We start from the raw sequence: 26,150 nt of genomic DNA, 5'->3' as shown, positions 1-26,150 counted from the left end.
GGCAGAGGGAGAGGGACAAGCAGACTTCCCAGTGAGCAGAGAGCCCGATGTGGGCCTCGATCCCAGGACCCCGAGATTATGACCTGAGCTGAAGGTAGATGATCAACCAACTGAGCCACGCAGGTGCCCCTAAAGTATCTTTTAAATATTGTTTTATTTGAGAGGGAGGCACAGATTCGAGTAGAGGAGGGGCACAAGGAGAGGGAGAGAAGCAGACTCCCCACCAAGCACAGAACTGGTTGCGGGACTCAATCTAACGACCCTGAGATCATGACCTGAATCAAAATCAAGAGTCAGACGCTTAGCTGACTAAGCCACCCAGGTGCTCCAATTTACTAAAATATTTATGTGTGGAATAATAATAGTGTTTCTGGGATTTACTTTTAAAACATTCAAAAAAAAGTGGGTTTGAGAGATACACAGAACGATTGGCAAAATATTAATAATTATTAAAGCAGTGTGGTGGGTACACCATTATATTATTCTTTCCACTCTTGGATAAGTTCAGAATTTTCCATAATAAAAAATGAAAAAAACTCACAAAGAAATGGGAGAAAGGAGAAGGTCGCACAGGGCTGGCTGTGCATTTTGTGAGCTGATTACAAAAATGAAATATTTTACTTACGGGGTACTAGCCCATCTTGGAGGAACATGGATACAGAACCCAGGCTTCTGAACCCTGCCTGTCTTCCCAGGATGTTTCCAGGGAGGTTGAGCTAAGAGACCTGGAAGGAAGGTGGGCGGGTGGGACCAGGGGGAGAGCAGGGGCAGCAGGAGGGGTATCAGGACCTGGGGGGGGAAAGCACGTAAGAGCACGTTGGTTGACCTCTGCCCTTTGCAGCCAGACTCCATCTGCAATCACAATAGCCTCCAGGAGCCTCTCATAGCCACGATCATGAGAAATCTTGATGTCTGTTTCCAAGGGCTTATGACTCCTACTACCCAGCTTTAATGGGATAGAATTGTGATCAAGGGCTTATGATCCCCACCAACCAGCTTTAATAGGATAGGATTATGACCGAGGGCTTATGATCCCCCCAGCTTTAATGGGATAGAATTCACATACACAAAATTTACCTATTTAAAGGGTACTATTTTAGTGGTTTTTAGAATATGTACAAAGTTGTACAACTAACCACTTCCAATCTTAGAACATTTTCATCAGGCAAAAAGAAACCTGTATCAATTAGCAGTCACTCCCCATTCCCTCCCCCCAGGCCCTGGCAACCACTAATCTGTGTTTTGTCTCTGTGGGTTTGCCTATTCTGGACATTTCATAAAACACAGGAACATAAATGTGGTTTTGGGGATTGCCTTCCTTCATTTCATGTGTTTCAGGGGTCACCCCTGTTGTAGGCTGTATCTGTACTTCATTCTTTTTTATTGCTGTAAAACAGTCCACTGTGTGTTCGTACTATATTGTATTGATTGATTGATTGATTGATCTATTTATTTTGGACATTTGGGTCATTTCCACTTTATAGCTATTATGAATAATGTGGCTATGAACATTCATGTGTGAGTTTTCTTTTTTTTTTTTTTTAAAGATTTTATTTATTTATTTGACAGGGAGTGAGTGAGCACAAGTAGGGGAAGCAGCAGGCAGAGGGAGAGGGAGAAGTAGGCTCCAAGGACCCTGGGATCATGACCTGAACTGAGGGCAGACACTTAACGACTGAGCCACCCAGGCACCCCCAGGTATGAATTTTCATGTGGATGTGTGTTCCCATTTCTCTTGGGTGTATTTAGGAGTAGAATTCCCGAGTCATATGGAATCCTTATGTTTAAACGTTTAAGGAACTGCCTATCCCAAGGGGCTAAACCACTATGAGTCCTTTGACAGATGGGGAGACTAAGACCCAGAGAAAGCAAGTATCCCATGAAAAGCTATACACAACCCTGAGTTAGTGCAAGAGAGCAGGAGCCAAGCATGTAAATGGCCACAGTCCCACCCCACTCTCACCCTGCTGCACCCCCACCCACTTTACTTTCTCCCTTCCTTGCCCACCAGCAGCAAATCCCTTCACGCCAGTCCCTCCCAAAAGCTCCCTGCTACCATGTCAGGATCAAGTTCACCTCTGAGGGATGACTTACAAGTTGCCATCTGGCCCTGATGCTGCCTCATCTCATGTTTTTTTAAGCAACTCTATTGAAATCTAGTTCACATACCAGACCAGTCTCCCATTCAAAATGTCTAACCCAACATTCGTCACATTTTTTAAAAAAGATTTTATTTATTGATCTGACAGAGAGAGACACAGTGAGAGAGGGAACACAAGCAGGGAGCAGGTAGGAGAAGCAGGCTTCCCACTGAGCAGGGAGCCCAACACAAGGCTCAATCCCAGGACCCTGGGATCATCACCTGAGACGAAGGCAGATGCTTAATGACTGAGCCGCCCAGGAGCCCCTTGCTCATCACATCTTTTTTGTTCTCTACCCTCAGGGCCATGTAGGCCTTGTTCGGATTTTGTGAAAATGCCATCACCTTTGATTTGGGGCCCTTGCACACAGTCCTCTCTGCCTGGGTTAATCTTTCCTCATATATTTCCTTGGTTCTGTATATCTGTCCTTGTGATCCTTCATATCTTGAGATGATACTCCTGCTGGGAAGCCTTCCCTGACCACCCAGGCTGGTCAGATGACCCGCAGGACATTCCCACAGCCTCCCCCAGGTCACCCTGTCATGGCATGTGACACAGCAGTCTGAGGTCTTAAGGCCTGGGATTGCAGTATCTGGCAGATGGTCAGTAAATGAATGAATAGAAAGATCTGAAAATATCTAAAACGACACCAAGCATATTGTAGAAATCCAGTAAATGTTTGCAGACTTTATTGCCTACTAGGACAGGGGCAATACCTCCCTTTGGTAACATTCCAGTTTGGGTGATTAATGGGTAAAAATTATTGTTTTCTTGACCGGTACCCCTGCCACTTTGTTCTGGCAGCAAAAGCTGGGTTTGCCTCAAAGGAAATGCCTCCATCCCACCTTCGGTCCTTACAGTTTAAGCGGGGCTAACCACTTCATAGAATTTGCATGTGACCTAAATCAGGTCTATTACCTGACTTACTGGAAAGTTTCAGAAAGGAGTATTTTCTTTTCACTAGCCAGTGTCTCCTTGGGAAGACAGACTGCCTGAGAATAGGAGAGTTGAGGGGCACCTGGGTGGTTCAGTTCAGGCAGCCGACTCTTGATTCTGACTCAGGTCGTGATTTTGGGGTCCCAGTATTGAGCCCTGCATTGGGCTCTGTGCTAAGAGGGGAGGCTACTGTCTGCCTCTCCTTTGTCCCTCCCCCTGCTCACTCATGCTCTCTCTCTAAAATGGATCTTAAGGGGGAAAAAAAGGAATTGAGAAAGCAACTGAGTCCTGATGACATCATTGAGGACCTGGACCCAGCTAAACTTGAAGCCAACTGACCATTTTGGTTATTCAGCCATTTACATTCCTCTTAAAAATACTGCTTAAGCCAGGTTCAGTTTCTGTCATTTGCAACTGCAGTATTTCTTACAGTTTGTAATCTTCCATGTCGGTCACTTATACATCTGCCTGTCTTATTTGGTCCTTTCAACCAAATAAAAGAATGACATAGGATGCCTGGGTGGCTCAGTGGGGTAAGTCTGCCTTTGGCTCAGGTCATGATCTCAGGATCCTGGGATCGAGTCCCGCATTAGGCTCTGTGTTTGGCAGGGAGCCTGCTTCCTCCTCTCTCCCTCTCTGCCTACTTGTGATCTCTCTCTGTCAAATAAATAAAAAATAAAAAAAAGAATCAAAGAACCACATAGACTTTGCCCCAAGTGCAAGTTTACCTACTATTCTCAAATCTAAGTCTTCATTATTTTTCAGAGATGTGTCGTACATCTGACTGTCAATATTTAGACTTCCATGCATGGCACCTTCCATACCATGAACAGTAAATGGACATTTCAGGTTGTCTTAAGGATGCCTAGCCCAAGTTGAACTCCAGGAAACACACACGGTAAGCGCTATATGCTGAACTTGTGCACTGATTCTGGGAAGATCCTGATAAAACAAACTTGGATTTTCCCTTTGATTGGCTGCTGCCAAGGACATGTGCATTTACCATCAACATGATGGCTGAGAAAAAGCTCACATGTTTTATCCACCCAACTTTGCTACAGGGAAAAAGACAAACTGTGTGGGTGAAGAGGCAAAATGAAATGCTCTGAGATGCCTCATGGGAAGGAGGGTGACGTCACTCAGTCATCAATTACTGCTTGTATGCCCATCCAACCAATATTTTTTGGTATATACCATACCACTCCCCACTTAAGTCAGGGTCCAGCAAATTGTGGACATTTTAATCTGCAGGTCTTTGCTGGTTCTGTCTGTCTGCTTAGAATGCCCTTCTACACTGCATTACTCTTCGGAGACCCAGGTCAAAGGTTAGCTCCCCTGTGAACCCTTGCTCCTTTAATATTTTGTTTAAGCAGCTATTTTAAATATCTTTATTTTTTAAAAAGATTTTATTTTTTTTACAGAGAGAGTCACAGCAAGAAAGGGAACACAAGCAGAGGGAATGGGAGAGGGAGAAACAGGCCTCCCGCAGAGCAGGGAGCCTGATGCGGGGCTCGATCCCAGGATCCTGGGATCATGACCTGAGCTGAAGGCAGACTCCTAACAACTGAGCCACCCAGGCGCCCCTAAATATTTAAAGGTCAGGCTTTCTTAGTGTGGGTCTGTAGGTCACTATGACTAGGCTTTGGAGTTCTATCAACAACCCTGTGTCACGTGGGAACTTTCTGTGTCTATTTCCATGTGCAGTACTCTAGAGGGAAAGGTCAGAGCTTCCACTGGATTCCCAAGGAGGTTCCGTGACCGAAAAAAGGGTTCAGAACCACCAATTTCTAATGACATCTAGTGATGTCATAATTTCTTATGTCTCTTTAATGAGTTCCTTGAAGGCAAGGGTGACTTTTTTTTTTTAAGATTTTATTTATGAGAGAGAAAGAGCGTGCACACGTGAACCGGGGGGAGGGGCAGAGAGGGAGGGAGAAGCAGACTTCCCAATGAGCAGGGAGCCTGATGCAGGACTTCATCCAAGGACCCTGGGACCATGACCTGAGCCCAAGGCAGACGCTTAACCAACTGAGCCTCCTGGGCACCCCACATCTTTTTCATCTTTGACTCTTGAGCACTGATCCATAAGACACTCATAACTGTGGCACAAGGCTGTTAGTGACCCACAGAGGCAACATTTTATAGGCAGAGAAAACAGGATGTTTTAATTGGTAGAGTCAAGAGTTGTTTGTTCTTGATTACAGTGTTCAACATGCAAATTACATTCACCTTTTGGTACAGAACTGGCACCCTGACACTTCCCTGCGACAGTCAATCCAGACAGAATGATTCCTGGGCCAACCTTAACTACATGTCGGCCAGCAATCGCACTTTCTTCCTTCTTACAGCAATATGCAAACTCTCTTATCCAGAAAAATTGGGAAATGAGGTCCTTCATTCAACAAAGTAGCCATATTTGGTACAGCACTATTGATGTCAATGGATTTGATACATCCTGAACTCCAGCTCAAGACCTCAGATTATGTAACCTATCTCTGATGATCCCAAAGGCACTTGAGAATCCGGCAGTGTCTCAGTGTTGCCGATTTTCACCGGACAGTGTTAAGAGATAGAAGGCTGGCTAAGTCTGTCCTAGCCCTGGGTATTCACTCTGAAAAGAGCTTATTTGAATCAGATTTTGACCCATTTGCTCTTTATGTCACTTTGTAGGCTCAAAATGAACAACACAGGGAGCTTTCACTTTGCTCATCCGTAACTGCTAAATCTTCAGTAAGGAAAATGTATTATTTGTGTAAAGAAAGTTGTACAAATACTAACAAAAAATTAAAGGTAAAACACAAAGTATTTGGATCCCAAGAAAACAGGTGTTCACTGTGGTTAGAAGTCAGGCTGACTGCACTTAATAATTAGGTATAATTGACAATGCTTTTTCCAAAGACTGAATTTTTGCTAAGTTTTATATATTATAACTAGCTTGAGTATTCCCCCTTTCTTTGACTTTCATTATCAGAGTCACCAGAAGGACAATGTAAAACATTTTAAAAATAGCTGCTTCTGGGTAAGTCATCTAGCACACACTCCCCAGATCTCCTCTAGTTTCAGACATACAAGGGAACCTGGCTCAGATAAGAACAATTCTTGCTGAACACCTGCCAGCTCATGCATCCTTCTTTTTATTCTGAGAGGGTCCAGCTCAAATCAAAGTTACAAAGTTAACCACTGCTCTGAGTTCCTGACACAGCAAATCCCTGTGTGGTCTTCAAAAAATCGAGGTCTGTAATTCCTTCTTAAACATGCCTTCGAAGTGGAGGTCTTTGGCCATGAGCTCCTCTTCGACATCATCTAGTGCCCACTGGTGATCCGTCAGCTCCAAAGCTTCCCACTCTGTCTGCAAAGGAAGAGGACACCAGGGAAGGGAGAGGAGGGCTGTTACTAAGAGCAGTGCTGTTGTGGGAGCATTAATTCTAGCCAGCAGCTGGATTAAGCTATTTACATGTATAAACTCATTTCATCCTATGAGGTTCATCCTATGCCAGCTGCCCTGTGCACCCCCATACTCAATCTGTAGGCAAAGACATTAAGGTTAAAAAAGGTAAAATAATCTGTCTGAGGTCACTAAAGCTAGTAACTAATCACATTTCTCAAACAGTCTATAAATGCTGACTACTTTTGCCTTTAATTTGCAGGTTTAAAAAAATGCTTTAGGAAATATAATACGCAATACAAATGTTAGCTCATAGTTTTTTTTTAAAAAAGATTTTTATTTAAATTCTAGTTAGTTAACATACAGTACAATATTGGTTTTAGGAGTAGAAGTCAGTGATTTATCACTTACATACAATATCCAGTGCTCACCACGACACATGCCCCCCTTAATACCATTACCCATCTAGCCCATTCCCCCACTCACCTCCCTCCATCAACCCTGTTTGTTCTCTATCATTAAGAGTCTCTCATGGTTTGTGTCCCTCTCTCTCTTACCCCACATATGTTCATCTCTTTTGTTTCTTAAATTCTACATGATACCATATGCAATCATATGGTATCTTTCTCTGACGGACTTCACTTAGCATGATACATTCTAGCTCCATCCACATCGTTGCAAATGGCAAGATTTCATTATTTGATGGCTGAGTAATATTCCAGTGTGTGGTACACACACATCTTTATCCGTTCATCTTCTTTTTTTTTTTTTTTTTAAGATTTTATTTATTTATTTGAGACAGAGAGAGAACAGGAGCAGGGGGAGGAGGGCAGAGGAAAAGGAAGAGCAAGAATCAGACTCCCAATTGAGCAAGGAGCCTGTATGGGGCTCAGTTCCAGGACCCTGGGATCATGACCTGAGCCAAAGGCAGTCACTTAACCAACTGAGCCACACAGGCGCCCCTCCATTTAAAAAAAAATACAACTGACATGCCATAAACTTCACCCTTGGAATATGTACAATGTAGTGGTTTTTAGTGTGGGTTCACAAAGAAATGCAACCATCACCACTACCTAATTTCAGAACACTTTCATCACTACAAAAAGAAACTCTATTTCAAATAGCAGATGCCCCCCATTAAGCCCCTCTCCCAACCTCTGGCAACTGCTACTTTACTTTCTGTATCTTTGGATTCATCTATTCTGGATATAACATGTGGCTTTTTCTTACTGGTTTCTTTCACTTAGGATGCTTTCAGGGTTTCTCCTTGTTGTAGCATGTGTTGGTACATTGTTCCTTTTTGCTAAATATTCCAATGAACACTTTTATTGTCCATACACTGTATGTATATTCCAGAAGGTTTCATTTTGCTCATCCGTTCATAAAATGGACATTTGGATTGTTTCTACTCTTGGACTATTATGAATAGTGCTCTGAACATTCTTTCTTTCTTTCTTTTTAAAGATTTATTTACTTGACAGAGAGAGAGAGAGAGAGAGAGCCTGCACAAGCAGGAGGAGTGGCAGGCAGAGGGAGAGGATAAAGCAGGCTCCCAGTGGAGTGGGGAGCCTGATGTGGGGCTCGATCCCAGGTGGGATCATGACCTGAGCCAAAGGCAGATGCTTAACCGACTGAGCCACCCAGGTGCCCCTCTGAACATTCTTGTGTAAGTTTTTGTGTGGACATAGGTTTCCAATTCCCTTGGCTATTTACCCAAGTGCGGATTGGTGGTCATATGGTAATTACGTTTAACTTTTTCAGGATAGGGTAAAAACTGCTTTCCTAAGTGGCTCCACCATGACCAGCAATAGGATAATTCCAATTTCTTCACAACCTTGTTTACAACTGTTAGTGTTCATCTTTTTTATTATAGTCATCAAGTGAGTCACTGTGGTTTTGATTTGCATTTCTCCCATGGCTAACAATGCTGAGCATGCTTTCATGAACTTACTGGGTATTTGTATATCTTCTGTGGAGAAATGTTTACTCAAAACTTTTGCCCACTTTTAACTGGAATGTCTTACTGTGGCTGAGTTCTGAGAGTTCTTTATTCTGAATACTAGACCCTTATTAGAGATACAGTTTGCAAACATGTTCTTTAATACTGTCTTTTCATTTTCTTGATGGTGTCCTTTGAAGTACAAAAGTTTTCTTTTTTTTTAAGATTTTATTTATTTATTTATTTGACACACAGAGAGAGAGAGAGAGAGAGAGAGGGAATACAAGCAAGGAGAGTGGGAGAGGGAGAAGTAGGCCTCCTGCTGAGTAGGGAGCCTGACGTGGGGCTCAATCCCAAGACCCCAGGATCATGACCTGAGCCGAAGGCAGATGCCTAATGACTGAGCCACTCAGGCACCCCAAAAGTTTTCATTTTTACAAAGTTCCATTTATCTGTTTTTCCTTTTGTTGCTTGTACATTTTTTTTTAAAGATTTTATTTATTTATTTATTTGACAGACAGAGATCACAAGTAGGCAGAGAGGCAGGCAGAGAGAGGGGAAGGGAAGCAGGCTCCCCACTGAGCAGAGAGCCCGATGTGGGGCTCGATCCCAGAACCCTGGGATCATGACCTGAGCCGAAGGCAGAGGCTTTAACCCACTGAGCCACCCAGGCGCCCCCTGATACTACTTTAAATGGAATTTTTTTCTTAATTTCATTTTCTGATTCTTTATTGCCAGTGTGTAGAAACACAACTGATTTTTGCATCTTTACCGTTCATCTTCTAAAAGATGTTCTAAAAACAAGTCCTTGCTGGACTTGTTTGTTAGCTCTAAAAGTTTTCCTTGTGGGTTGCTTACAATATTCTGTATACAAGACCATGTCATTTGCAGAGATCATTTCCTTCTTCCTTTCTAATGTAGATGCCTTTTATTTCTTCTTGCCTAATGGCCCTGGCTAATCATCCAGCACAAGGTTCAAAAGAAGTGGCAAGGGTGGACATTCTTGTCTTGTTCCTAATCTTAGGGGAAAAGCTGTTAGTGTTCCACCACTGAGTATGATGTTAGCTGTGGGTTTATCATAGATGCCTTCCACCAAGATGAGCAAATTCCCTTCTGTTTCTAATTTTTATCATGAAAATTTAGTGAGATTTTGCTGTACAAAAATTATACTGGATTTTACATAGTGCAGGATCATTTCATGAAAAGGCTTTAAGTATTGATATTTTTTAAAAATGAAATTTTTATCTGATGTCCACAGGGTCCTAAATAGTTCAGAATATTCTAAATGTTTACTTGGTGTCTCTGAATGGACTCTATTTATAGCTTCATTTACAGTGTGGCTTAAATTTGAGTGAGCATTTAAAAGCTAGTAAAAGTACCAAGAATCTCCAATTTATTTACAGCTGACTCTGTCTCAGGAATAAGAAAAAAATATGTAAACACAAATTCATTTGTGCTAAATTTAAATGATGGAACCATCCATACGACACTCACTTCAGGGAACCCAACGTTGAAGTAACTATCCACTAATGTTTTTCAGAGCATTCGCGAAGCTACGGAAGATGTGAGCGTACCTTGAAAGCTTTGTTGGTGTCTGCGGGCATAGCCATGGCTGCTCCCGTCATCTGCTCCTGCATCATCCGTGACTGGTCGGCGGCTGTAGTGTAAGGCACACCGATGTGAGTGCCAGGGCTCAGCAAGCACCCAGCGCCCTCTGGGAAGGACGGTCCTCACACAACACTGACAGGTGCTCAGGAAGGGATGAGAGCCCCGTAGGACAGATTCACTGACTGGCCCTCCCACACACTGGCTATGTGACCTAGGGAAAGTCGCTTTACCTCGCCTGAAAAATGGGCCTGATAATAACAGAAAGTAACTGAAGGAAGTGCTAAACTTGATTTCAAGTGTAAACAATCACTACAGCCACCGGTTATGGAGCAACTATTTTATGCCAGGCATTTTACGAAGTGCTTTATGTATTCTGCCTCATTCACTCCTTATAACAAACTCTGAAGTTAATTATTAAGGTCTCTATTTTACAAATGAGCATACGATGAAAATGGTTAAGTCACTTGTCCGAGGTCCCAACCATTAAATGAGAGAGCCAGGATTGGTCCTGGCAAGAACTCTAGTCAATGAACTAACTGGTCAAACCAGGCCTTCTTTCAGCTTCAGTTTACAGGCTTACATTACTGGTACTGGATTCCTCACAGGAGGCTTTCATACCTTGGGGAACTAAATATTGTCCCCGTGATTTCCAGGGAGAATTCAGATCTTCAGTTGATCCTGGAATTTTTTTTTTTAAGATTGTAAGTAATCTCCACACCCAGTGTGGGGCTTGAACTTACAACCCTGAGATCAAGGGTTGCATGCTCCATCGACGGAACCAGTCATATGCTCTAACCCTGGAATCTGTAAGACTCTTGCAGAATACCTCAGAAATTTACGAAGTTTAAGGAGTGAAGCATTGTATTTGACTATGCTAACAAACAGAACAGACTACATGAGTTTTCTGGCCCTGGCATGGATGACTGTCTATCAAAGTATTTGCTTATTAAACCCAACATGCTTCTTACCATTATCTTGGCCCAGAATCAGAGAGTAAATGCTCCGAAGCCCAAAGACATTGAGGAAGTACCAGGATGCAGAACTCACCCTAGGAAAGCAAAAGTGAAACAACATAGGTAGTTATTTTAGAATTAACAGAGTTCACAATTTCCTATCACCCAAAGAGTATATAAAAGAATCACTTGGGGTAAGACTAAAAGTTGTCATAATCCACCCATGGCATTTTGAGTGGAGTTTCAATGAGAAAAATTAAAAAATCTATTCCAGTGAAGAATGCAAATCTGAAATTCTGTTCTTTAAGGGACATCGGTTTTAGCTTTTGATTTGTGCTTTTATAAAGGAAAGAAAGTTCTTACCAGGATGCATCTAATGTGAGTAGTTCAATTCCCTGTTGCAGCATAGGCTTAAAACGGAGAGTCAGTGGAAATGGGACCTTGGCTACAGAAAAGAGAGAGAAAGTTCACAATCTTTTCTTGCTGTTTTTAGAACAGTTTAAGCATGAATATACGTAATCCTTCCATGAGGTGGAAACTCTGTACCATACACAGTTTGAAATGATTTCTACCAAGAAATTTTTGTCAATTTCTGAAAAAAATAAGGCAAATGTCACTCTATTATAGTTCCTTCAACACAAGCTTCTCTATTGCTTAAGAAGCAGGGACTCTGGGGATGCCTGGGTGGCTCAGTCAGTTAAGCCCCTGCCTTCAGCTCAGGTCATGATCCCAGGGTCCTGGGACTGAGTCCCACATCGGGCTCCTTGCTCAGCAGGGAGCCTGCTTCTCTCTCTGCCTCTGCCTGCCACTCTGCCTGCTTGTGCTCTCTTTCTCTCTCTCTCTGACAAATAAATAAATAAAATCTTTTAAAAAAAAAAAGAAGAAGAAGAAGCAGGGACTCTGAGTTGTGACCTAAAATTAGAAAAGAAAGTTACACTGATCTGTAAAACCCAAAATGGAATATATACACATAGAGAACTACATTCCTGAGAAATGAAATTGATTCAAAACAAATTATAAATAGACAAACAACTCACTCCAATACTTAGGAAATGAAGTCAAAACAGAAACATGCTTCCCTTCATCCTACTTAACGAGAATTAATTTCGGATACGAATGAGCAAGCCATTCACTTAAGTTTCTATTTGTAAAAAAACATCCACATCATGAACTAATGATGATTTTGGGATAAGAGCCATAAAGTCACGGCATATGAAATTTTTTTTCAAAGAATGTGATTAGTTTCCAGAGCACCTGGGTGGCTCAGTCAGTTAAGCGTCTGCCTTTGGCTCAGGTCAAGATCTCAGGGTCCTGGGATCGAGCCCCATGTTGGTCTTCCTGCTCAGTGGTGAGTCTGCTTCTCTTTCTCCCTCTCCCTCTGACCTTCCCCCTGCTCATGCTTGCTTTCTCATGCTCTCCCTCGCTCAAATAAATAAAAACTTAAAAAAAAAAAAGAAAGAATATGGTTAATTTCCAATAGAGAATATGGGACCCATTATATTAGTGTCTCAGCAGCACTTGGATTTCTCTGAACAGGGACATGGGAAAGGATCATAGCTAAATGAACCTGAAGTCTTCTGGGTCTGTAACTCACTTGTGACAAAGCCTGAGAACGTCATGTTGATCCATCCACCAATAAGAATCATAGGGAGCACATTTGTTACATTGCCTTTCATCATGTCTGTGAGCATAGTGGGATCTATGACAAAAACAAGAGACGACAGCATTTTACCACTGTTGGCAGGGACTTCCCCCTGATTTTCTGTAAATTTTTAATTTATATGATAATTAAACTAATACAAGTTCACTGTAAAAAATACAAACGACATGGAAACATAGGATTAGAGAGCTTCTCTGAGCCTACTCTCTGAATACTTTTAATTCTTTGTTGCATATCCTTCCATCTTAATACATAAATGTATAGATATGCCCATGTATTTACACACACAAGTTTCCATATGTATACAATAAACAGATATTATACTTACTAATCTGCTTCTTAATTTTAAAGTAAATATATTGTAGATGGTATTTTCACATTGGGTTTAATATCTCTCTCTCACTATTTTCAGTGTGTGCATAAGAGTCTACTATGTGGTCACACTTACTACTTCTGGATGGACCTACAGATTGTTTCTATTTTTTTTTTTTTTTTGGCCAATAAACACTGTTGCCAACAACTACCTAGTATATAATCTGCATGTGATGTGTTTCTGTAAGAGAAATTCTTAGAAGAATTCTTAGAAGAATTTCTAGGTCAAGGGGTTTGAACATTTAAAATGAACATGGGGCACCTGGGTGGCTCAGTGGTTTAAGCCTCAGCCTTCAGTTCGGGTCATGATCTCACAGTCCTGGGATCGAGCCCCGCATCGTGTTCTCTACTCAACGGGGAGCCTGCTTCCCCCTCTCTCTCTGCTTGCCTCTCTGCCTACTTGTGATTCTCTCTCTCTGTCAAATAAATAAATAAAATATTTTAAAAATAAATAAATAAAATGAACAAATACCATCAGATTGTCCTTCAACAGTAGCAGGAGGGCCTAACTTCCCATGACATTGAGAGTAGTAGCTTTGTGAAGCTTTCAATCTTCGTCAGTTTAATGGTCTAAAAAGGACATCTTGGGGGCGCCTGGGTGGCTCAGTTGTCTAAGCATCTGACTCTAGATTTTGGCTCAGGTCATGATCACATCGTGTATTCGAGCCCTACAGGCTCTGTGCTCTGCGGGAAGTCAGCTTGAGATTCTCTCTCTCTGGCTCCCTCTGCTTCTACCCCCCAACCCCCACTGGGTGCACACACATCTCTCTCAAATAAATAAATAAATCTTTAGAAAAACTAAAAAGGACATCTTGTTCTAATTTGCATTTTGTGGATTTAGTGAAGTCAAGTATCTCTTTATACATAAATTGGTCTTTTGTTTCTTGTGGGCTTTCTAAAAGACTTATTAAAATCAATTGTAATACCTTCTGTCTGGGTTTCTTACTTAGAGAAATCGGTATTAAAATGAGAGGACGGCCAACACAAAATAATAGATTATTTTGTTTTACTTTGAAAGTGCTATGTTTTTTCACATGACTTACTTCTTACTTCTTACTAGCAGAAGTAAGAAATCCGTTAGAGCAAAAATTGTATGGTGGGCCAAGCAATCATGTCTGACAAAGAAATGGCTGGGCTGGGAAGTGGTTAAGAGCTCCTCCTCTTTCAGACAGAAGCTGGGTGGCCATCTGTCAGCAAGGGGATCCAGACACTGGCTGGGAGATGGGACTAGGATTCTTTACCAACTGTGCTCCGCAGAGCCCTGCGTTCTGAGGAACAGCAAAGGGAAGAGACTCAGGGATAATGGCTCTAGTTTTCTCATCCCCCAGCCAGTGGCTCTTTTTTTTAAAATCCACTTTGTACATTGGCATTCCCAGATGATTTATTTGGGGAAAAAAAAAAAAGAGCTCCACTTGTGTAGATCCTTGTATTAGATGATCTCTAAGCCCCTTAGATTTCTATCTTATACAATTTAACATTTAAATAAATCACATCCTCTTCCTGCCCTCCCCCAACTCATGTTAAAAATCTTCCTTAAAGATGACAGAAGGGAGTAAACATACCAGTCATAGGAGAAGGAGGCACTACCTTCCTTTTAGTTTTTTTGAAAAATCCATCCTCTGGGTTGTTGAAGTAATATTTTCGTGTCAAGAAAGACTAGTAGAAAAGAGAGCTTTTTAAGTCTTAAAACTGTGACATAGCAAATTGTCAAATTATTCCCCAGAGGTTTAGTCAGAAGGCCCTTGGAATAGGCTGTTACACTCAGATCTGGCTGCCTACTTGGCAGCCAACCTGACACTTTAGCTGAGTCACATTTAAAAACAATTTCCTAAGAAGGGCGAGGTCACAATGACAGCAGACACCACTAGGCCACAGCTTAATTACAGATTTGCCAAACTTCAGCTTTCCCCAAAGAGTCCCCTTATTAAACATTCAGACATCTTCTGCCCTCAACAGTGAATCGTGGAACTTTAAAAAAAAAGAGAAATGAGTACCTGTTTGGGAATGTATTTTCCATTTTCCCTGAGGACTCTGCTCCGAATTAGGACCTGACTGAAAAATACAACCAAGACAATGAGATTTTTAAAAGCGAAACACTAGAAGAAAATGAAGAATAAGAGTAGAAGACCTATTTAAACACAAGAGAGAGCCTATTTGGCAACAGTCCTATGGGGACACTTTTCAAAATACAAGTGTCCTTAAAACCAATATAATATATTTAACCCAACAATCAGGTCTTCAAAAAAGCATTTTTCAGAAGTCACTGTGTTTATGAACAAAAGATTTCCGAGGAAGGCACATCTGGAACATCACACTCAGCTTTTTCTTATTGTATAAGAAGCTAAGAAGGAATTTTCTCTGAGTGAAAAGAGTAAGAACTGGATACTCCTCAGGAGATCTGGGGGCGGGGGGAGGGAGGGTGAGGACAAAAGAAAGAACTTTTAAAATCCCACAGAGAAATGAGTACAGGATTTGACAGGATTGATCCCCGACAGACAACAAATAGAAATTCCAGCAGGATTCAGACCATTAGTAAACTCTCAATAAACATTTACTGAATTAAATTACTTGGTGATATCTGACTATAACTGATTATTAAACAGTGTGATACAAGTGGGTGGTGCAAAGACACAGATGCCAAACAGGACAGAGATCGAAATAGTAATGTTTGCTAGGTTTTCAAAAGTTGTTTTAATGGGGGGAAAACCCCCTTAAGTTAATGGAAATCCTTCTTGGAAAGTGGAAAAAAAAAAAAAAGACAGACAGACAGAAATAAACAACATGTAAATTGTGCTTGGTTTTGTCTCTACTCCTCAGTATAAACCACCTGCTCTAATCAGGGTCTCCTTGTCACCTTACGCATATTCTAGACTCTCCATGTGCTGGGGATGCTCTAGTACCCCACTTCTTCATGAGTTCTACCCCATCATATCATAATACCTTCTTCAAGCCCCACCCTCTCCAAGAAACTCTGCCTGGTGCCCTCATGGAATTCTCTCTGGTCTTCCTCCTCTTGACCTTGTTGTACTGTACAGTTGACTGCTCTCAACACAGACTTACAGAGGTGACATGTAATATGTTCTGTCCCCAGGAGCTAGTCTAAAGCTACTCCAGGTGTGGCCTGTGTACCAGTGCTGGCCTGTGACAAGGTTAAGTGCAGACATTCAAAGTAAGTGTTTAGGAACATTTATAATAATTTGGTATTTCCACAATATCCAAATAAATATGTACTAAAATAGTTTACAAAAGCATCAGTCTATGATAGATTGGAAATCAAGAAAACAAAAAAATGGTCCTTCATCACTGATGGTTTAGGCAGCATTGGGTCTAGAGTAACGGATAAAAATTTAAGCTCTAGAGCTGAACAGATGGGTTCAAATCCTGGCTCTGCCACTTAGCTATGTGATTGTGGGTAAGTCATTTAAATTTCCCATGCCTCCTTTCATATTATGCACAATAACAGATTTATTCTCATTGGGCAAATACTTCTTGAACTTCTGAATGCCATGTACTATTAGGTGACATGAACAACAGTGATCAAAAGGCAAGTATCTCAGGGCGCTTGGGTGGCTCAGTCGGTTAAGCAGCCAACTCCTGATTTCGGCTTAGGTCACAATCTCAGGATTCTGGGATCAGGTCCTTTGTCGTGCTCCGCATTTGAGGGCAGTCTACTTGAGGAGTCTCTCTCTCCTTCTCCCTCTGCTCTCTCTCTCAAATAATCTTTTTTAAGATTTTACTTATTTATTTGACAGAGAGAGAGAGAGAGAGAGAGAGAGAGTGTAAGAGGGAACAGAAGCAGGGGGAGTGGGAGAGGAAAAGCAGGCTTTCTGCTGAGCAGGGAACCTGATGAGGGGCTCAATCCCAGGACCCTGGGATCATGATCTGAGCCAAAGGCAGACAACTAACAATTGAGCCACCCAGGCGCCCTTTAAATAAATAAATTTTACCAAAAAGGTGGGGGGGGGGCAAATATCTTATGAAAGTTAACGTCTAGTGGGAGATAAAGGCATTGATTAAATAACAATAGGAATAAATGTTAAATTCACCTGTTATGTCCTAGGAAGGATAGATGGATGGTATGGTGGGAGTATATAATATGGAGATTTGACCAAGTCTAGGAAGTTAAGGTCTGGGAAAAAGCTTTGATGATGATGCATGACTGCACTGGAATCTTAGGACAACTAGAGATTACCTTGGCAAAGTGCTGGAGGGAACAGCATGGGCAAAAGCCCTGCAGCAGGCATAAAGACTATGTCTCTGAGGACCTGAGAAAAGGCCACATGGCTAGAAGAAAGAGAACTACAGAAAACATGGTGAAAATGAGACTTGAGAGACGTGCAAGAGACATACTATATAAGGCCACATGCATCCCAGTATATTTTTTTAAACTGTGGTAAAAAATACGTAACAAAATTTACCACTGTAATCCTATTTAAACACACAATTCAGTAGCATATATACATATACAAACACAATGAAATATTAGCCACCAGAAAGGAGATCCTGCCGTCTGGAACAACATGGTTGAAACTTGAGGGCATTATGCTAAGTAAAATTAGCCCAGAGAAAGACAAACACTGTATGATCTCATTTATATTTGGAATCTTAAAAAAAAATGTCAAACTCATAGAAACAGAAATTAAAATGGTGGTTACTGGGGGATGAAGGAGATGGGGAGATGCCGGCCAAAAGGTAGTTATAAGATGAATAAATTCTGGGGGTTTAACATATAGTATAGTGACTATAGTCAATAAAACTGTGTAATGCACTTGAAATTTACTGAAAGAGTAGACCTTAAGCATTCTTTAACACTGATTTTTTTTTAAAAAAAGGTAAGTATGAGGTGATGTATATGTTAATTAACTGGATTGTGATAATCAATTCAGAAAAGTATATGTATGTCAAATCATCACATTGTACATTTCATTTAGTTACAAAATGTATTGAAATGTGACACATGCTACAACATGGATGAACCTTGAAAACATTATGCTAAGTAAAATAAGACAGGCACAGAGGGACAAATATTATAGGATTCCAATTACATTAAGGTACCTAGAGTAGTCAAATTCATAGAAACAAAAAGTAGAATGCTGGTTGCAGGAACTGAGTGGAAAAGAGATGGGGAGTTATTACTTAATATGTTCAGAGTTTGTTTGGGATGATGAAAATACTGCGGAAGTGGATGATGGGGATGTTTGCACAACAGTGAGAATGTACTTAATGCCACTGAATTGTACACTTAAAAATAGTTTAAGAAAAAGTGGGGTGCCTGGCTGGCTTCATTGGTGGAACATGTGACTCTTGACCTCAGGGTTGTGAGTTTGAACCCCATGTTGGGTGTGGAGAGTACTTTAAAAAAAAAAAAAAAAAGGAGCAAAAGGGAAATACTGAGGGTTTTTTAAGATATTTTTTTATTTTTTAATACTGAGGATTTTAAGCTGAGCTCTTCATATATATAATTTCATTTAATGATTACCACTGTATGTGGCATATATCATTTTTCTTTTGCATGTTTTGTCACTTGGACTCAAACTCCCTGAGGGTAGGGTCTTGGCCTTGTCATATCTTGTATCCTATAGCATATGGTACAGACCAGGGCACATGGCAGATCATCAATAAAAACCTGGTCACTATAGATAATTCAGGCCTTCTTCAGGCACTGTAATCAACAGAAATTCAGCTACATCTCCTGTATTTTCACTGCTGAGGAATTTTGTAGAACTGGGGTTGAGAACCATGACCTTGAGGCATTTCAACCCTAAATCAAGGCAAGCTTAAATTATCCTATATATTTTTTTCAGATAAATAACAATATTCTTATTAACTGACACACTTCTTTTTTCCCTATGTTTCTTGAGTGCTCTTTGATCTCTTCTCTATATGATAAAAATTTCATATCATTTTTTCCATTGACATCTACCATAGTTAATCAATAGTTTTTTAAATTAATTAATTTTTATTAACATATAATATATTATTTGTTTCAGGGGTACAGGTCTGTGATTCATCAGTCTTACACAATTCACAGCACTCACCATAGCACATACCCTCTGCAATGTCCTGTATATTCTAAACACTCAGTTTCTCTGAGGTCTGCGAATACTACAAGAAATTTTTAATTTTGCATTTCCATTTCTGTTACTCTTGAAAAATAAGTCCTTATACTGCTTATAAAGACAAAGCTCTTCTGCATTGATAATTTGCAATTGAAAGACGTTTTCTTAAAACTTTGTTGTTGTTTTTTTTAATTTAGGTAGGCTCCATGTTCACCCTAAGATCAAGACCTAAGCTGAGATCAAGAGTCAGACACTTAACCAACCTAGTCACCCATACACCCTGAAAGCTTTAGTTTTTAAAGCTGGTATTTCTCAAATTGGAGTTTAATCATGTATTAAAGACCTGGGTTTGTTTTTTTCCTTTCCTAAAAGTCAGTATATTCTTTGAGCTTGAGTACCATTTTTTCCAGACATTCTATCCCCAACTGTGATTTACTATATTTTATTTATTTATCTTTCAGTTTTGGTTTTATATATTTTAGAAAAATTTTAGTAAGTTTAGAGGCACCAAAAGCTTAATAACTTATGAAACCAAAGGTTCCATTTTTATTTAGGCTAATGGAAACTTATACTATATTTAGAAGAATGTTTTACAACCAGAAAACATGTTTTGCCTTGGTTTTGGCAGGTTCAGAACCACGTGCTCAGCATTCTATCCAAGTTGAAAGGATGACCTGGTGGGGTACTATCACACCATGTAGAAACTGGCATGATCCAGACATCTCACATAAAGGAACAATAATGACCAGGGAGGTTTGAGTTTTCTCTAAGGCAGTAGTTCTCCATGGAGGTGGTACTGCCCTCTAGGAGGACTTCTGGAAATCTGTGGAACTTTTTTGATTGTCAAAATAATGGGGTAAAGAAATTAACTGTCATTTGTTAGGGGTCAGAGATGCTAAGTATTCCTCAGTGCTGGAGACAGTTGTGCAATTCAAAGAACCATTTCATGTTTCATACTACTTTTGAATATCTCACTGAATTGCTTTTAATTATCTGAGCCTCAAACCTAATTCCATCTTTTTTTCCACAGGGAAGGAAGAAGTGATTTTTATATATATTCAACTTCCAGGTATGCAACCACCAAGTATGTATAAGGAAAACTGCACTTTGTTTTGTTCAGAACTTTATCAAGAGTAGTTCCTCATTTAGTAAAATCACATCCAAAACAGCACTGCCTTCTGTGATATCTAAATAGTGAATACTGTATCAGCCTACAGTTGAACCTGTCCCAACAAAGGTGATTTTATAGTGAGGTACATGCTTTGACTTGTGCATTACACTTTTGAGGACCACTGTGAACAAGTACTTAAGAAATAGAAATTAAATTATTTTTCTTTTATTTCTCCTTTGTCACAACTAGGGCATTACATTGTCGTTTTTATTGAAGTATAGTTGACACACAATGTCACATTAGTTTCAGGTATACAAAATAGTGATTTGACAACTCTATACATTATGGTGTGCTCATATATGTAGCTACCATATGCCACCATACAACGCTACTACAATCTCATTGACTATGCTGTACCTTTCATCCACATGATTCATTCTGTAACTGGAAGCCTGTACCTCCCACTCCCCTTCACGCATTTACCCATCCCCCTATCTCCCTCCCCTCTGGCAACCATCAATTTGTTCTCTGTATTTATGGGTCTGTTTCTGCTTTTGTTTGTTTGTTTGTTTGTTTGTTTAGATTCCACATATAAGTGAAATCATATGGTAATTGCCTTTCTCTGTCTTATTATTTCATTTAGCATATAGTAGCCTCTAGGCCCATCCATGTTGTTGCAAACATCATGTTGTTTGTTTGTTTGTTAAGTATTATTTTTATTTATAGAGTGCAGGAACTGTGAATTTCATCTTGGGTTAGAAAAAGGAGCTGTGGGGATGCCTGGGTGGCTCCGTCAGTTAAGCGTCTGCCTTTGGCTTAGGTCACGATGCCAGGACCCTGGGACAGAGTCCCACATCAGGCTCATTGCTCAGTGGGGAGTCTGCTTCTCCCTCTGCCTGCCGCTCCCCCTGCCTGTTCTTGCTCTCTTTCTCTGACAAATAAATAAATAAAATCCACCCCCCAAAAAAGGAGCTATGGGTGTGATATCATTCAGAAACATCACTCTGAAATCACATAGTCAACCAAGAGCAGAAAACTGTGGCAGAGAATCTATGACAACAGTAATTGTGGTCAAGAGAATTTAACTTGAATTTAATTTAACTGATCTGAGTTTAAGTACAGGCACAGTATTTTACAATTTTGGCTATTTGGGGTAGGCTACTTAATTTCTCTGGCTTTCTTTTCTTCAACTGTAAAAATGGGTTCAGGATTATCTAACTTGGTGTGATTGCGAGGATAAAATGAGAACAATTTATTGGTGTTAATAAATAAATGCTAAATATGTGAGCTCTCTTCACATTGCATCTTTTTATAGCCTTCCTTTCTGTGGAGAACTGACTTCAGGTTATCTCAGGAGGTTGGTTCTCAACAGTTCTGGAACTGATGCCACTGAAAAATAATTGAAGTGGCCGCTATGGTGTGATGGAAAGAACTCCCGACTTAGGAACCAGAAAATCTGGCCTCAAGTCGAGAATGTCATCATGTGTGACCATGAAACCTCTTAAGCGTCAGTTTCTATAAAATGGGACAGCAACATCTATCTCATAAGACTTGCTTTGAATTTTAAATAAGTTAATGAATGTAAGTGCTTAGCTTAGTGCCTGGCATAGAGTAAGTGCTTAATAAATATTGGTTTATTATTATTATTATTATTCTCAGCCTAACTGGGAAGCATAACCAAAAATGATAAAGCAGTGCTTCCTAAACTTCAGTCATTCCCATTCCATGGTTATGATTTTTGTTTTATTCACTAGCACTTGTACTATTAAAAACTTAGTATTTTTTAAAAGATTTTATTTATTTATCAGAGAAAGCACAAGAAATGGGAGTATCAGGCAGAGGAAGAAGCAGGCTCCCTGCTGAGCCAGGAGCACAATGCGTAACTTGATCCCAGCACTGGGATCATGACCTGAGCCAAAGGCAGACACTTAACCGACTGAGCCATCCAGGTGTCCCAAAAGCTTAGTATTTTTTACACATCAACTTTTTCTACTTATGTAAGTTTTAACATAAATCTTTAAGTTGCCAGCCAATGGAAAACCAGTATTAGTTGCCACACTTAACATAAACACAATAAAAACAAAATATAATTAAATCTTGGTAAGATACTGTTGCTTGTTGACAGTTCTGAGCCCGAGGCTTGCTATTTCTTAAAATGGGAGATAAGTAAGTGATAGCGACATTTCCCTAAGATGATCTCTGAAAATAATCACAATGATTCACTGGAATTTTTAAAAAATTTTAATATGGTGGGGGCACAAATCTAGATAACTAAAATCATCTCAAATTACCTCTCTCCACAGATAAATACTGTAATGAAGCACATGAGAAAGAAGTTGCTTCCACTCCTGAAGGAGAAATGATAATTACAATCCCCCACATCTCTATGGCAATTCTACATTTGCACAGCACTTGGTTACTTAGTATCTCAGCTGACCACCACAGTAGTTTGGTAAAAAGAATAGTGTAAACACACCCACCTTATACACAGTTCATAGATAAGAGAGTTGGCGATTGGCCTAACAATTAACAGCAACAATTTTTTTGAGTACTTAATGGGTCCCAAGCCCTGTGCTAAAGGCTTTGTAGGCTTCATTTAAAATTAATCCCCACGCCTGCTCTATGAGGCATCTCCTGTTATCCTCATTTTACAAATGACTAAAGTGAAACACAGAGGTAATACAGGCAAGGTGACCCAGCCTTTGGGGCGCGATGTCAACCCGAACAAACTGACAAAACCCCTGTACTTTCTTGCCCAAGGTCACAGGGGAGTGAGGCCGCCGGAGAGGGAAGGCGCTGACCTGTCGGAGACTTGTTCCTGGGTGAGCTTCTTGTCGCTCTGCAGCAGGATGGACACGTAGTGGCGGATCATGCCCACAAAGAAGGTGATGATAACGATGGGTAGGACCACCCAAAGGCGGATGTTGGAGTCGAGCAGCAGCTCCGGCCCCGCCATCTTCACAGAGGGCCGGCTCCCACCCGGTGTAACTGGGTTTCTCTCCCCGCGGGGCGCAAAGGCCCCTCTTTGATTTCGCCTGTGGGCCTTGTCACGCCTCTCAGCCTTCCGGGCCCGGAGCCCTACTCCAGCTTTGACCCTCGCGGACTGCCCACAGCCCTGCCGTCCGGCCGCCCACTTCCGGCGCGGAAGTTTAGCGTCAAGGCGAGGCGCGCCTCCGTGGCGTCAGCGTGGCGTCTCGCCGGGCGCCAAAGTCGAAAAGAAGGGGCGGAGACGGCTTCTCGGCGGGTGAGTGGAGCAGCGGTCGCGGTCTCTCGAGGCCCAGCGTCACTGTGGCCTGCTCGCTGGGCCCCGGCCGAGTTCGGCTTTTCCTTCTGGGGCTCCGCGCCCCGAACCTCGGCCTTCTCCTCTGCCGGATCGTGGGATAATCCCCTCCCCCCCAGGTACCTTTCTGCGTCGTTAAAATGACGAAGGCTTTTACCCCCAACTTCTTTCCGAACGACCTGGTCCAGACAGTCGGCCCCACCCACCAGGCTTTAAGGCTTCTTTGGAAAGAAGCCGTGTTGTGGGCTTGTGCCCTGAAGTCAGACGACCCTAACTTAATTTTTGTCCGTAAAATGGCTGATAACGGTTATAAGTATTTAACGAGGCAGTGGATAAAGAAAATCCTTAGCATGGTGCGTGGTACATAGTAAATGTTAACTATTGTTGGAAACCATCACTATAATCAAAAGTATAGTTGGTAGGTAGTGCAGATTCTGGAGTCAGACTACCTGACTTAGAAACCCAACTCCACCACTGAATGAGAATAATAAGGAGACTTACCTCAAAAAGGCTTGTGAGTAATTATGAAGGATTTATAATCGTTCTTGTTAGTTATTAGAATTTACCTGCCTGCCAGCCGTTCTCATGTAGGGAATATGCTCAGAAATTTTATGCCAGGTACCGTGCTGGGCACTAGGGATACAGAGATAAGTGAGACTGAGCTCCTGTTCTCAATGAGCCCCACAGTCTGGTGTGATGTGGTAGGGATCCTAGATATACTCTATGGAACAGGGAGGCTGGAGTAGAAAGCTCCTTTGGGGATAGGAGGAATATTTTTCAAGGAATATGACATTTGACTGTGTCTTTAAGGATGAGTAGTAGTTTCCAGGCAGATAAAAGCATTTCAGGTGAAAACACCTTATGCAAAAGCACTGAGACCAAGAATGTTTTGGTTTACCAGATAGAGTAGGAGGCCTTAGTGTTCAGGTTCATTTCTAATTCTGCAGGCTCCTTACCGGTTCTGTGTTGACTATTTTCCTGCCCAGACTACTCTTCTCATACATCTTCTATGGGCTAACTCCTGTTTCAGCCTTCAAGTCCCTGCTTTAATACTTTTTTCTTACAGAAATTATCCCTGAGAAATTGTCCCTGCTTTTCTTAATCTCCTCTACCCCCAAATAGATTAAATTTCCTTGTAAGCTCTCATAGCACCCTGTGCTTCTCTCTTATAGCACTTATACAACTGTACCTAAATAACTACCTCAAGACTACTCATTACTAGGGGTGCCTGGGTGGCTCAGTTGGTTAAGCGGCTGCCTTCATCTCAGGTCATGATTCTAGGGTCCAGAGATCAAGCCCTGCATCGGGCTCCCTGCTCCGCAGAGAGCCTGCTTCTCTCTCTCTCTCCTTCTGCCTGCCGCTCTGCTTACTTGTGCTCTCTCTATCGCTCTGTCAAATAAATAAATAAAATCTTTAAAAAAAAAAAAAAAGACTACTCATTACTATACTGTAAACTCCCTGAGGACAGTGATCATATCTGGTTCATACTTATAACCCCAGCACCTAGCACAGTTTCTAACATACAATATTGGATTAATGAGTTAAAGGAGCGGTAGATTGGAGCCAGATGATGAAGGATCTGGGATATCAGAAAGAGAACTGGATCTCATCCTTTAGCAAGAGGAAGGTGGCCTTGCTAAAGAGGCAACTAGGTAAGCAAGTTTAGAAAGGAAGGGAGTATTGACCAGATATAGGAGTTGATATTCTTTCAATGCCTGGAGTTAGACAACTTTAGTGTAAAAACTAGAACCACTTTAGTTTTTTGGGTAGGGTAGTTTTCTTTGAGCGATAACTTTAACTTCTCAAAACTTATCTAGCTTCTAGAGGGTAACTTCTATTCTCTGATTTTGCTCTAGAAAGTAATTTAATTGCAGAAGACTTCCAGTCAAAATGGTTTCCAAGAGAAGGCTGTCAAAATCAGAGGATAAAGAGAGCCTGATAGAAGATGTCTCCAGTAAGTATCTAGTCATTTGTTGTTTTATTTCCGGTAGCAAATGTGTGAGGCACTTAAAGAGAGATAAAGTTCCTCCTTTTAAGTCCTGGGAGTCATCAAGTCTTAATGGTTAGAGCACACAGAATCTAGTATCAGGAGATTTGGGATTGAGTTTCTGCTTCTAATTCCATGTATGACTTTGGGCTTGGCCACAGTCTTAGTCTCCACATCCATAAGAGAAATTAGTATTATAGAAAATAGTATTATAGAGCTTATCCACTTACATCATCTAGGTGCTGAGACAGAAGGTGCAACATAGTCGTCTGTCCTTTAAAAAAGGTTTATGGTCCTCTTTCCTCCCTTAAAAAGAATTATAGTATGGGGGTGCCTGGTTCAGTCAGTGGAGCTTGTGACTCTTGATCTCAGGGTTGTGAATTCGAGGCCCATGTTGCGTGTAGAGATTGCTTAAAACTGAAATTCTTTAAAAAAATTATAATCCAGATAAAACTGTGATAGGGATGCATAAAAGAAAGGCATTATATCAGAGCAACCATGCCAGGGGTGAAGAAACAGTATGGACTGTCCATTTGAGAATGTGGTTGACAGAGGCCCCTACTTACTTCTGATGGAAAGCAGTTGATAGGTTTTTTTCCCATTTATTATATTTATCTGCTTTGTTAAGGGAGTTCTAACTTGTTACATCATTAAGGGAGAAGAGGAAATAATCCCACTTAATTTCAAGTACTGTTTGTTTTCGTTTGTTTATTATGTTT

General features: G+C 41.0%; 2 protein-coding genes across 3 annotated transcripts in view; one reads left to right on the top strand and one right to left on the bottom strand.

The window, feature by feature from the left end:
* Positions 1 to 4,474: 4,474 nt before the first annotated feature.
* On the bottom strand, positions 4,475 to 23,307 carry EMC3 (ER membrane protein complex subunit 3). The gene is made up of 8 exons (XM_080804569.1): positions 22,966 to 23,307; positions 14,989 to 15,046; positions 14,557 to 14,650; positions 12,557 to 12,661; positions 11,326 to 11,407; positions 10,978 to 11,057; positions 9,976 to 10,058; positions 4,475 to 6,426 (listed from the first exon to the last, which is right to left on the bottom strand). The coding sequence occupies exons 1-8, from the start codon at positions 23,118 to 23,120 to the stop codon at positions 6,298 to 6,300; spliced, it is 786 nt and encodes a 261-aa protein (XP_080660695.1). The 5' UTR covers positions 23,121 to 23,307; the 3' UTR covers positions 4,475 to 6,297.
* Positions 23,308 to 23,384: 77 nt separating this feature from the next.
* FANCD2 (FA complementation group D2) overlaps positions 23,385 to 26,150 on the top strand; it is a 60,615-nt gene continuing 57,849 nt past the window's right edge. For both annotated transcript variants that reach the window (XM_080804550.1, XM_080804549.1), the window contains exons 1-2: positions 23,385 to 23,563; positions 25,301 to 25,398. In XM_080804550.1, the coding sequence (XP_080660676.1) occupies positions 25,335 to 25,398 (64 nt within the window). In that variant the 5' untranslated portion in view covers positions 23,385 to 23,563; positions 25,301 to 25,334. The remainder of the gene's footprint in view (positions 23,564 to 25,300; positions 25,399 to 26,150) is intronic.

The sequence above is a fragment of the Martes martes genome (genome assembly GCF_963455335.1).
Source record: "Martes martes genome assembly, chromosome: 1".
NCBI lineage: Eukaryota > Metazoa > Chordata > Mammalia > Carnivora > Mustelidae > Martes > Martes martes.
Note: the sequence above shows the minus strand (reverse complement) of the source record. Positions and strands in the feature narration are given on the sequence as shown.

Coding starts and splice junctions, on each gene's coding strand:
- EMC3 (XM_080804569.1), bottom strand. CDS start 23,120: ATGGCGGGGCCGGAGCTGCTGCTCGACTCCAACATCCGCCTTTGGGTG. Junction 11,408..12,556: donor GTTCTCAGGCTTTGTCACAA/GTGAGTTACAGA, acceptor TCTTTTCTGTAG/CCAAGGTCCCATTTCCACTG. Junction 10,059..10,977: donor GATTCTGGGCCAAGATAATG/GTAAGAAGCATG, acceptor CTTACACTACAG/CCGCCGACCAGTCACGGATG.